The sequence below is a fragment of the Lontra canadensis genome, unplaced genomic scaffold (assembly GCF_010015895.1).
Source record: "Lontra canadensis isolate GAN:19392208 unplaced genomic scaffold, GSC_riverotter_1.0 scaffold7, whole genome shotgun sequence".
Taxonomy (NCBI): domain Eukaryota; kingdom Metazoa; phylum Chordata; class Mammalia; order Carnivora; family Mustelidae; genus Lontra; species Lontra canadensis.
The window spans coordinates 28,313,600-28,327,070 of NW_022631001.1; the positions used below are offsets into that span (position 1 = coordinate 28,313,600).

At 36.1% G+C, this 13,471-nt stretch overlaps 1 protein-coding gene across 1 annotated transcript; it reads right to left on the reverse strand.

Moving 5' to 3' along the window:
- Window positions 1-2,104: 2,104 nt before the first annotated feature.
- LOC116865354 (olfactory receptor 52A1) lies at window positions 2,105-3,043 on the reverse strand. Its single transcript, XM_032853624.1, has one exon. It carries the CDS (start codon window positions 3,041-3,043, stop codon window positions 2,105-2,107), a length of 939 nt encoding a protein of 312 aa, XP_032709515.1.
- Window positions 3,044-13,471: the final 10,428 nt, after the last annotated feature.

Here is a 13,471-nt window from a genome sequence, read left to right on the forward strand (position 1 = left end):
TACTTAATAATTTTGAATTGTCTCTTCCCACAAAGCCTAAGCTGTGTATTTGTTCCTTTTCATAGAAGGTTGTTGAACCCTGGCTAAAACATTAAGAAATTACTTCTGACGATATGTCAGTATTATTACTAAAGAAACTATGTTATCTAAAAACAACAGCCCTATTGATAATCCATTATAATAATGTCACATATTATTCATATAACAAAAATTGACATTGAAAATATTTTTCAGAAGATTTCCCAAGACGTCCCCTAGATTTACAAATAGTTATCCTCAGCAGTCATTGATAATGTGATGAGCCTGAATCCATTAAACAAGACAGAGTATCACCCATTTATACAACATACAGTCTATTTTATAGATGCATTGATTTTAATGTCATAAATCAAATTATGGACATATGCACACATATGTATATTTTCCATCATCATTCAGTATATGACCTATGAGTTGGAGTTTTCAGGAATAGTCCCCTAGCCTTAAGCTCTGAAGTCATTAATCTTAGTTAAAATACTCCATTTCTTCATTAATTTAATAGCCTTGCCTGATTAAAAAGCATGATATCTTATATCCACTGAGAAGATATACCCTCACATTCCTGATAAACACACACACACACACAAAGACATTTACACATACACACACAAAAAACATGTGTTTACCTTATGAGAAAGCCTCTGATGACACATAATAGTGCTCAGAATAAAGTTCAACATCTTTGCAGAATGTCCATGGCCATTCTTTTTTTTTTTTAATTTAACTTGGAGTATAGCTGATGTACATGTTACATTATTTCCAGGGGTACAGAATAGTGATTCAACAACTCTAAACACTATAGTGTGCTAACAGCAACTGTAGCTACCATTTGTCACCATACAAAGCTAATAGAATACCCTTTACTCTGTTCCCTATGCTGTACTGTGTCTTATTCATCCTGCTCCCCTTTACCCGATTTGCCCTCCATGGCCATACTTGATATCCATAGTATCCATGTCTCCCCAAATTGTATCTTACATTGGAAAAAAAAAATCTGTGCTCTTACATTAAGCACATTCTCTAGTTCAGGTCACCTCTATCATCTACCTGGCATATTGTGCCCTTCCTTATTGAGCCAATCATTCATTATTCCTCAGGAACTAGGCTTATTAATAAAACAAAACAAAACAAAACAAAAACAAACAAAAAATAAAAGAAACAAAGAACATAACTCTCCTGCCTGTGGCTTTCAGTTGGATTTCAATGTTTCCTTACCTTGCACTCAGTGCGTACCCCTACAACTTCTTGTTCCTTTCCCTTTCTCTTTGTTTCTCTCTTCTTCCATCCCAGAAATACAAGGAAACAAATCCATGAAACTTATGCCATGTGTCCAGTTTACCACTCTGCCTCTATTCCCTCATACAATATTTAATATATTGTGCTTTAAAAATGCTTGATGAAGTAATAACGATATAACTGGTGTAGTTGGCAGAAAAAGTATGGATATGTAAAATGGAGCACTTGATTTCTTATGATTTTTGCCTCTGGAAACTCCTGAATGACTCTGCAGATACACCAGAATTTTTATATTATTATCTCATTACATCTATAAATGTTTGGATTTGGTTTATACATTTGCTTGTTTGTTTTGACACAATATGCTTAAAACACACCTTTTTTTTTTTTAAGAGAACTAAAACATTCAAGACCTACCAATACCTTGTTTTTATTGAGTATATGGACACTCTAGAACAATGGGTTTGGGTACATTTAATTCATTAATAGATGTATATTTGTGAATCTTTCTGGAGAAGAATCCATAGAAAAAGAAGCTGAATTAGGGACTAAAAAATAGAAGATAAAATGAAACATCATCTCTTCACTATCTTGTTCTTTGTGTTTCTTCCTATCATTATGCAGTAGCATCCAGAAACCCACTGAGTGACTGTTACCACAGAGTATGATGATGTGAAAACAATCTAAAATTCAGGCAAATTTCACAAGAAAATTAAATAGAAAACTATGCCACCTCAATTAATGTTGTTTTTGAAATATTTTATGTAGTTTGGGGATATTATTACTATTACATGAAGTGGAAGGCTTCAGGTGTTAATTACGGTGGATTTTACGAACACAACATTTTTACCACATGAATGCGGATCTGCTTGGTCTTGGCACCATAGACAAGTGGATTGAGAAAAGGGGGGACCAGCAAGTAGAGGCTAGAAAAGAGGATATGGATATAAGGGGGAATATGAGCACCAAACCTATGTGTGAAGAAGGAGAAGAAGGCAAGGAGGTAGAACTGGAGGAAGACACAGATGTGGGCGATGCAGGTATTGAATGCTTTCCACCGAGCCTCCTTCTGGGGCAAATGAAAAACTGTGAAAAAGATCTGTATGTAGGACAAAGTGATGAAGGTGAGGTCAAATCCTGCAACAGTGAATGCCACAAACAGGCCATAGATTTTGTTGACCCGCACATTTTCTGCAGCCAGTTTCACAATGGCCATATGCTCACAGTAGGAGTGGGAGACGATGGTTGTGTGGTAAAATTGAAACCGGCACTTTATCAGTACTAGGCATGGGGCTACTAGAATGGCAGCCCTGAGTGTTACCACAGCCCCTATTTGGGTGACCAGCTGGTAGGTGAAGATGGTGCTGTGTCTTAGTGGATAACATATGGCCACGTAACGATCCAGAGCCATGGCCAAGAGGATGCCTGACTCTATGCACTGAAATGAGTGAATGAGCCACATTTGAAGCAAACAAGAATCAAAATAAATCTCTGGTACATGAAACCAGAATATGCCAAGCATCTTGGGCATAATGGTGGTTGCAAGTGCAATATCTGTGACTCCTAGCATGCCTACGAAAATGTACATGGGCTCATGGAGGCTGCTCTCTGACTTGATGATGATCAGAAGTATAGAATTTCCAATCATAGCAATGAGATATATGACACAGAATGGAATCCCGATCCAGCACTGCACAGACTCTAGGCCTGGGATCCCTATTAGTGTCAATACAGAAGGCATGAAGACTGTAATGTTGGAGATCGACATAATGTCTTTGGGTCTCAGAAGCAAATGAAAGGAGTATCTCAGTCAGTTGTACTTTCTCTTCTATTCTTATTTTAATCCAAGGTCATCATAGTGAGTTCCTCTGATTTTGACTAAACTCTAAGATTATATCTTCCATCTCATTAATATTATTGAAGGAAGATATCCTTAGATAAACTCCACTGTTTCCAGGAAGGACATCCAGAAGCACTGTAGCACAATGATGATTATGTGCATGGCAGGTCAGCTGCATTGGAACCAGCCAGGTCACATGGGTACGGGACTAAACTGATGATCTGTTATCTCATTCTGGACCTGTGAACAAAATGATTAGACTTGTTTATTTTGTTTGGAAAGGGTGTTTGAGTCAGAGTATGATGAATTTCTCCATATCCCAAATTCTGGCTACCCAATAGTACTTATTTTCCACTGTTTCTGGGTCCAGAACTGACAATTTGGACCAGCAAATCCTACCCTGACCAGTATATTAGTAGAAAAAAAACTGCCTATGAAGGAGAAGAGAGAAACAGCTGACACCCAAGAGCACGATATATTTAGATACCTTTAACTATCTATAATATTTGTACCTATCTAATATCAGATGTTCTTTCAAAGGAAAGTAAAGGAAGAACTTTGGAAAGGGCCATCCAAATCCTGCACTTTTGGCAAGAATGGGTCAAAATTTCAGCTATTTCTACATTTCCAGTATGACTGTATTTTATTTTTCCTACATACTAAGAAGTGAATTCCTGAAAATTATTTGTGTGCTTAAAATAGCTGTCATTCTGTGAAACACATTTCCGAACACCTAGGGGAGAAATCTCTAGAAGGCAAGAAGTTCAGCGTGACAAAATATACAGGCAAGAGGACTCATTCTAGATAACTACTGGGTATAAGAAAATGAGTAAATTGGTTATTCGTGGAATACAGGCTGGATCTTGGGTTTGAACTGTTCACAGCTACCATTAACATGAGATTTGGCCATATTAGTTTTATTAATTCTTAATCATTTGAACACTTAAATCATTTTGTGAGGTCAGTCACAGGAAATGAATAGAAAGTTAAGGGGCACATATGGACCATATCATCTTTATCCATTCATCCGTTGAAGGGCATCTGGGTTCTTTCCACAGTTTGGCGACTGTGGCCATTGCTGCTAGGAACATTGGGGTACAGATGGCCCTTCTTTTCACTACATCTGTATCTTCAGGGTAAATATCCAGTAGTGCAATTGGAGAGTCATAGGGTATCTCTAGTTTTAATTTCTTAAGGAATCTCCACACTGTTTTCCAGAGTATTATGTCTCCATCAGAAAGGATAAATACCCAACTTTTGTATCAACGTGGACGAAACTGGAGATTATGCTGAGTGAAATAGGTCAAGCAGAGAGAGTCAGTTACCATATGGTTTCACTTACTTGTGGAGCATAAGGAATAACACAGAGGACATTGGGAGATGGAGAGGTGAAGTGAGTTGGGGGAAATCAGAGTGGGAGACAAACCATGAGAGACTGTGGACTCTGAAAAACAAACTGAGGATTTTGGAGGGGAGTGGGGGTTGGATGAGCCTGGTGGTGGGTATTAAGGAGGGCATGTATTGCATGGAGCGCTGGGTGAGGTGATAAAAAATGAATTTTGGAACACACACAAATAAAATAAAATTTAATTTAATCTAAAAAAAGAAAGCTAAGGGGTGAAAGGATAGGTTCCCCAACAGAAGTCATATGTAAAAGTACAAATACAAGACAGAGAGTAGACTTGGGATAGTAGAAAGATTCAGGAAAGGGCTAAAGCAGCTAATGAAAATTTAACCACCTCAGTTGACTGATGACTGATTTTTCTGAAAACTGGTCTCTTAGTCCTTATTTGAGAGTTCTTCTCTGATAAAGATCGTTGTTTTTTAAAAAATTACATATCTGGGGCACCTGGGTGGCTCAGTCAGTTAAGCATCTGCTTTTGGCTCAGGTCATGATCAGGTCCTGTTATCAAGCCCAATATCAGGCTCCCTGCTCAGCAGGGAGTTTCCTTCTCCCTCTGCCGCTCCCCTCCCTGTTTGTGCTCTCTCTCTCTCTTTCAAATAAATAAATAAATAAATACTCTGTAAAAAATTACAAGCCTAAAATCATGAAATTCTCAATTGTACAATAGAAAAATATTTGCTATCCTGTAGAAAACACAGTTCAGTTATTTTATTCTTTTCTAGATTCTCCAATACTGTTGCTTTATGTCAGCAAGCTCATGATACTGTGTGTCACCAAATATGCCAGTAGTTCAAGAATAGCTGCGGTTATGCAGCTAAAACTTTAGTGAAGGACTGTAGTCAGAAGGATCGTTTATGAAGAAAGTCTGTGTTCAGCCAACATGTATTTAGAATGGACTAGTCCGTTAGTCAGCTAAGTTTTGATTTCCATGGTTTTGCTCTTCAGTGCTTCATTCTACAAATCCATAGGTCACAGATCATTTCTCATAGGGTTGAGTTTTTCCTTCCTCATAGTTAATCAGAATTAGAATAGGAATCCTTTAGTAATAATCCCATTGTCTGACTTATTCAAGAGAAAGGAGCTGCTGTGGGAGCATTACCTGACAGGTACAGTTGGTACAGATGGTGGGCAGGCAGGTGAGAGAGGACATAAGTGAGTACAAGGCAACTGGGAAGGAGTGCTTATAATTGGAGAAACTGGTAGTGAAACATTAAGGGGTAAACTTCCTTTCACTTTGTTGTTGGGAGCCAGCTCTTACCAGACACCTGCAGACCATCGGCAATCTTCACAGCGTCATCACTCATTGTTCGGCTATCATCCTCTTTTCGTCCTTCTGAGATTCCTATCTCATTCCCTTGTGTTTGTGTTGGTAATTCCCCTTTCTTCTACCTGTACCTTCTAGAACAGCCCCTTGTAAACATAATGAACTCTGATCCATTTATCACTGGGGCTATCTGCCAACATGTGGACATCTCTGGGATATCCTTTCCTGCTTTTCTTCTGTCCTTGCAAAGCAGACTTGCTCTTTCTTCTATAAGTCTGTCTGAGATCATGTGGGTGAGTTCATCATCCAACAAAATCCAAAGCAAGGACTATAATTTGCTAGACACAGCATAAATTTACTAAACTTAAACTGGCCACCAATTTTAATGTTTCCCAGTGAATGTGGAGAAGGAGAAGGTCTGAACATGCAATTTCCTAGCCACTAGCCCAAGCCACTAGGGACCCACTAGCTCAGAATGAAGCTCTCTTGGGTCCATCTACAGCTAATGTCTCTGAAGTCAATTTAACAACTTGCAGAGTCAACTTGGTCTCCTCATTTCTTTTTCCCCAAAGGGTAAATGCAGAGAAATTAATAAACTCAAGTTATATTTTTTGACTTCCGTAGAAGATAAGGAAACTTGTAAAAATTAAGTAATAAAACTTACTTTTGTCAGATTTTTTTTTTTCTGTTGTCCTCATTTGGAGAAAAATCTAATGAACACTTCAATATAGGCATGTTACTATGCTAATGATTTCTATATAAATTAGTATCCTTGTGATCCTTCTTTCACTGAAACATTTCTGGAAAGAAAAGCTGCATCCACAATGACTCTTTATCATACATTTAACTCATTCTCCTGCAGTATTATTCCTCAGATTTTTATCTTATTGATGTTATTTTTGTGAATTCAGTAATATTCTCAGAATGACTAGTTATGATGGACATTTCTAAATCCTTCTGTACTGAGCCTTGAGACAATTACTGAACGTTTAATGAAATTTTTCTACATCCCTCTGTTTATACCTTCCTCCCTCTTTTCTTCCACTCTTCCTTCAGAATGCAGATGTTTTATGCTTCATAGATGTGGAGGAATAATGCCATTTGCTCTTAATGCAAATAAAAAGAAGATATAAGTGCATTACAATTTTTAGAAATATGGGGAGAAGAACTAGTATATCTTTTATAATAAGAACAAATGATAAATTCAAAGAAACACATAGTACTGATGCACATAGTACTTTCTCTTTGACATGATTCACCCCATTTCTAGACTTGTATGTTGCTAACCTTAAGATGTACTTGAGGTAATGTTGAGATGTTGGCAAATTTAAGAAGTAAACACTTTCTTCAATTACTGATTCAATTTCTTTGCTAGTTTTTCATCTGTTCAAGTTTTCTATTTATTCTTGTTTCAGTTTTGGTAGTTTATATGTTTCTAGGAACTTAGACATTTCTTCCAGGTTGTCCAATTTGTTGACATACGGTTTTTCATATTTTCATAATATTCTTTTATAATTATGTGTATTTCTGTGGTCTTGGTTATTATATCTCCTCTATGGTTTGTGAATTTATTTATTTGGTTCTTTTCTCTTTTCTTTTTGATAAGTCTGCCTAGAGGTTTATCAATTTATTAATTTTTTCAAAGAACTAACTCCTGGTTTCATAGATGTGTTCTATTGTTTTCTTAGTTTCTGTATCATTCTGTATCATCTGATTTGTCATTATTTCCTTCCTTTTGCTAGTTTTAGGCTTCACCTGTTGTCCTTTTTCTTGATCCTTTACATGTAAGAATAGGTTTTTGGAGATTTTTCTGGCTTCCTGGGTATACACCTTTGCTGCCAAATACTTCCATCATATGACCACGTTTGCTGCATCCCAAAGGTTTTGGGCCATTGTATTTTCATTTTCATTTGTTTCCATGTATTTTTATTTCTTCTTTGATTTTGTGGCTGCCTATTCATTTCTTTTTATTATGTTCAGTTAGCCAACATAATACATCACCAGTTTTTGATGTAGTGTTCAATGATTCATTAGTTGGGTATAACATGCAGTGCTCATTACCACACATGACTTCCTTAACACCAGCACCTGGTTACCCCATCCCTTCATCGCTCCCCCTTCTGTAACCCTCAGTTTGTTTCCTGAAGTCCGGAGTCTCTCATGGTTTGTCTCCTTCTCTAGTTTCTGGTTCTCCGCGCTATCCCTTATGTTCCACATATGAGGGAAACCATATGATAATTGTCCTCCTCTGCTTGACTTACTGCACTTAGCATAATCCCTTCCAGTTCTACCTATGTTGATGCAAATGGTGGGTATTCATCCTTTCTGATGGCTGAGTAATATCCCATTGTATATATGAATCAGATTCATTTTTAGTAACATGTTGTTTAACCTCCGCATATATATGGTCTTTATAAATTTTTTCTTGTAGTTGACTTCTAGCTCTAAGCATTGTTGTCAGTAAAGGTGTATGGTATGATCTCATTTTTTTTTGCATTTGTTGAGGCCTGTTTTGTGCCCTAATATGTGTTCTATTCTGGAGAATGTTCCACGTGCACTTGAAAAGAATGTGTATTCTGCTGTTGGGATGGAATGTTCTGCATATATCTATTATGTCCATCTGGTCAGTAGGATGAAGGAAGGCATTTGCAATTTCAGGTAAAAAAAGGAGATAGATACAAAAGAGCAACTTCTATAGCAATATTTCCAATATGAATTTTCTCACTTCATTTATTTTGTTCCAGATAAATAAGTTCAGTATATATTATCCAATATCACTTCATGCTGCAAATACTTGAAAAAATGTCCCTGACCACATCATTTAGCAACACAATGAGTAAAAAAATACTTTTTCACTTTATCATAATTTTGGGAAGTAACTTGAAACCTAGATCAATATTTGATGTATTTTCTACTTCTTTATTTTCCCCCCTTTCTTTCTTCTTTCTTTCTTTCCTCCTTTTTTGGTTAGGCTAGTGAATATTATCCTAAATTAAAGATCATCATCATATCTTGTTTACCAAAAATGTATGTAAGTATTTATTATGAAACATATCAATGTGGCAATCCATGTCTTCAGCAGAGTAAAATCAATTAGACCCAATTATAAGTTCATCTCTTCTTTTAACAAAACTACAGTCATTAAAAGACTCATGTTGCCAAAATGACTGATGGATTATATGGAATATAGAATCAACAAAATAACATTAATGTTACTCCCATGAAATAAAATATTATAGCCTGATGTTTTTATTTAATGCACTATTTAATTACTCACTATGTTCCAGGTATTTTTTGGAAACAATTGAAGAATAAGAAATATATATTTATTCCATGTCTTGAAAAATCTAGATTGTGTTGAGAGCTTGAAATTCAAAACTAATATTCACCATTTATTAAATATCTACTATATCATACACCTTCATAAAATCTTTGGACATTTTAGGGTATTTTATCTTAATGTATGGTATTGATATTATTAGCTTATATTGTATTAATAAAAACTAAGACTTTTTGCTGTAATAGGTGAATCTACTTGGATCCAATTCCATGGCAAACTGATGCAAAAAGAAACAAAAATAATTTGTATCATCTGAGATTTTACAATTATACTTCAGCAAGGATATGAGATATACATCAGTGGATAACTGTATCAAGCAGAAATGTACAAAAATATACAGCAAATTTCAATCATTTTGGGAGCACCTGGGGGACTCAGTTGGTCCCTGGGACTCCAAGGGTCCTGGGATGAAGCCCCATGTCATTGGGCTTCCTGCTCAGCAGGGATTCTGTTTCTCCCTCTCCCCTGCTCTTCCCTACAGCTTGTGTTCTCTCTCTTTCAAATAAATAAATAAAATCTTTAAAATTTTTAAAAATCAGTTTGTGCCTGTTTAAAATCTGATGGGAAAAAATTTCCATATGCCCTCTATATTTTTACCAAATAATTATAATACACACATTACACATGTTTACAATATGTTATGTGTCTGATATAAAACCACATTTTCAATGCCATATCATCCATATACTGGCTAACGCTCTCTGAAATTTGCCTCAAAAGTGTGTACTACTGTCTATCAGGAATATTCATTTGGGAGACTTAACATGGCCATGTGGGTCAGAGTTGCCCTAGAGAATCCTTACAGGATGGTGTGCAAACTGAAGCTCGAGAGCAGTATACATCATAAGTAATCAGAAGAAGAGCAAAAAAAGAGGAAGAAAGAAAATAAACAAAGGAGCAGGTAAATAAAATAGAAAAGCATGCCTTCAACCAAACAGAAGAAAAATCATGTGAAAAACGTAGTTACTTTTCTTCCTGATAGTTTTATGTTTCCAACTTCATGAGGCCTAATTGGTATTCTTCTAAAGAAGATTTTCTCCTTCTCAACACACTTGGCACTTTTAGTTAGATAAATTTTGTGTCCTGGGACAATTCCCTATATTGTAGGAGACTTAGCAGCATTCCTGACTCCTACCCATCAGATTCCAGTTGTTCTTTCTTGTCATGAAAATAAAAAAAATGTCTCAAACATTGCCAAATGTCACCTGCATGTGTGGAAAGGGATATAACATACCTGGTACTGACAACTGTTCTAGAGTCTTACATTGGAGAAGAACAGTCTTTAATCAAATAAGAATCAATGTAGAATAGTTTTTAGCCAAATGAGAAACATATGTAGCTTTATTCAAAATAGGCAGAATAAGTCTGACTAATAAGGAAAATCATTTTTCAATAGGTCTTATGCAGATAAAGGAGAGGGAAGGACATTCCCAGAGGAAATACTTTGGACAAAATCAAAGAAGCATGAAATATACAGTGGGATTGCAAATCAACAAGTAACTTTCATATATGAATTGTTTCATAAAGAGATGATGGTTGTTCAGGCTAAGGAAAAAGGAAGAATAACAAACGTAAGCTTCCAATTTTAAGCAAAATAATTTCAAAAACCTAGGTGGAATAACAAGTTTTTTGTTTTGTTTTATTTTGTTTTGTTTTTACCTCTAAAAATCCATTCTACCCTTCAATAGATGAATGGATAAAGAAGATGTGGTTCATATATACAATAGAATATTACTCAGTCATTAGAAAGGATGAATACCAACCATTTACACTGACATGGATGGAGCTAGAGGGGATTATGCTAAGTGAAATTAGTCAAGTAGAGAAAGGCAACTATCATATGGTTTCCCTCATATGTGGAACATAAAGAATAGCTCAGAGGACAATAGGGGAAAGGAGGGAAAACTGAATGCGAAGAAATCAGAGAGGGAGACAATGACGAAACACTCTGGACTATGGGAAACAAACTGAGGATTACAGAAGGGCGGGGAATTAGGGCATGGGGTAACCAGGTGATGGTATTAAGGAAGACATGTGTAGTGATGAGCACTGGGTGTTATATAAAACTAATGAATCATTGAACACTACATCAAAATGATGTATTGTATGTTGTAATATATGGTTGTATGTATGTATTAAATGATGTATTATATGTTGGCTAATTGAACATAATAAAAAAAAATAAACATAGACTCTGCTAGCAGATTGTTAAGTAGCTTGAAAGATGAGATCTGACATAGGGAGATGAAGTTAGAAGAATGCTTGTCATAGTCCAGATAGGATAGGATGAAGTGACCTGGCCACATTAAAGAGTAACATAGAAACAATATTTGTGCTGCTTGATGACTTGATGGATGGAAATAATGGGAGGTGAGACTAAGATGTCCTTGGGTTGAGAGTAACAACACTGAATGAGAAAGACAATCTCTGGAAACCTTTCCCTCTACAAGGTCTCTGACCTTCACCCTTTGATCTCTGCCTCATGTCCCCAGGAATAGACTATCTTTGTTTCTGTGATAGCTTGTCCATTTCAGGACAGCTCCAGTTGTCAGACAAGTCGTCTTTTTAGTGAGTCTCAAACTGCCTTCCTCTTCATTTCTCATAAAAGTCCTCAATCCACCTTCCGAAGAACATATCAGCCATGGGACATGGTGGTTAATTAGTGGATCTGAAGTCAGGACAGTTTAAATCCCTGGGATACTCCTTAGCTTTGTATGCTCTTCAGACAGTTTTAAAACTTGTCATTGTCTTAATTCTTTATTACTAAGGTAAAGTTAACTGGTAGAAACACACTTCATGGTAACTGTGAGGATGAAATGATATAATGCATTTAAAATATTTAGATATTATGCATTTAAAATGTATTTTTCAATGTATTTTATTTTAATGTATTTAATGTAATTTTAAATGTATTTTATTTTAAATGTATTTAAAATGTATTTTCTGCCCGAATGAAGTTATCGTGTCCTTCACGTGACTAACTTCAGTTAGTTGATGAGCATGTCACCAGGTGAGATTTCCCCTGAATGATTTGAGGGCATCATTGCTACTGAATCTCTTCCAATCTAAATATGTATAATTTCCTAACCTTTAATCAAAAAGCTTTCTGTGCATTGATCAGCCCTGATCCTCCTCTAGGATGCTCCTATGTGTCAGACTCACTTTAAAATTTGTCACCTACTGTGTGATTAATTGACTCAAAAATATTCTGAACAGCCTGAGACAAAAATCTTCACATTTGAACAGTCCACTACTATAAGATTTGATTGTTTTTTTTCATCCTGGCATCTTCTTGGATCACATAGGTTATATGTTCTCTTTGAAACTAATGTTCCATTTCCCCACATTCAGTGCAGAATCTCAAGCCCAAAAACTTACCAGGGATCATCTGTGGTATCATACATAGAAGTCCTAGATTGGGAATCCTGGTGGTTCAGCTACAGAGGATGACCATTTTGTACTAAAGGAGACAGCTGGGTGTTCAGTTTTCACCAATGGCTGGTGAGCCTTTAGGTTTGTGAAAAAGGAGGAACAATATGGCTCAGAACTTGGAAAATTGATTATCTAAATGCAATTCTGCATCTTTAAAATTTTCAAAGTGGTCTTTCTTTGGGATTAGGAACAAAATGACTCTCCCTTTGAAGCTTCCTCAAAGAAGACAACACAAGTGCCCCAAGACAACACAAAACAAGTCAATGACACATAAAAAACAATGAGCCAATGAAAAGAAAATAAAACATCCTGAGATACTTAGACATCAGTTTAGGCAAGCTGACAGAAATTAAATAATTATTTCTGTAATCTAATTATAGTCAGAGAAAGATTGATTTCTTATTTAGGCTTCATAAGGGGGGCTGAACTAGGAAAGTTCACCTCAGAGCTTCCATAATCTTTTACTTTCTGAGTTTCTCCCACATGAACTTTGGTGACACCAATCTTTCCTTTCTCAAACGAGCTCATTAAATTGTCCCAATAATGTTCAAAATTCTAATTAAGTGATGATACTCCTTTTTTAAAAATTCAGTGACATTCACAATATCTATATCAACTTTCCACCTGGGAACTATAATTCATGGCCATTATACTTAGTTGAAAGAATGTTTATGCCTTATAAAATGGATATAAGTTTTATTGTCAAGTAGAAGGAGAGAAAAGATACCCTTCCTCTGCATAGTACCAGAGCAAGCATCACAACACTGTATTACATGCATCTGCCTGAAAGAAATGATGGTCTTACTTGGAGTCAGACTGTTTTTTTCCCCTGTGTCATTGGGTGTGGGCTTATTTAGTAGACCTGTTCTTTCTGCACTGAAAGAGTATCTGACTCCCAACTTGTCATTAAGCTGC

Coding starts and splice junctions, on each gene's coding strand:
- LOC116865354 (XM_032853624.1), bottom strand. CDS start 3,043: ATGTCGATCTCCAACATTACAGTCTTCATGCCTTCTGTATTGACACTA.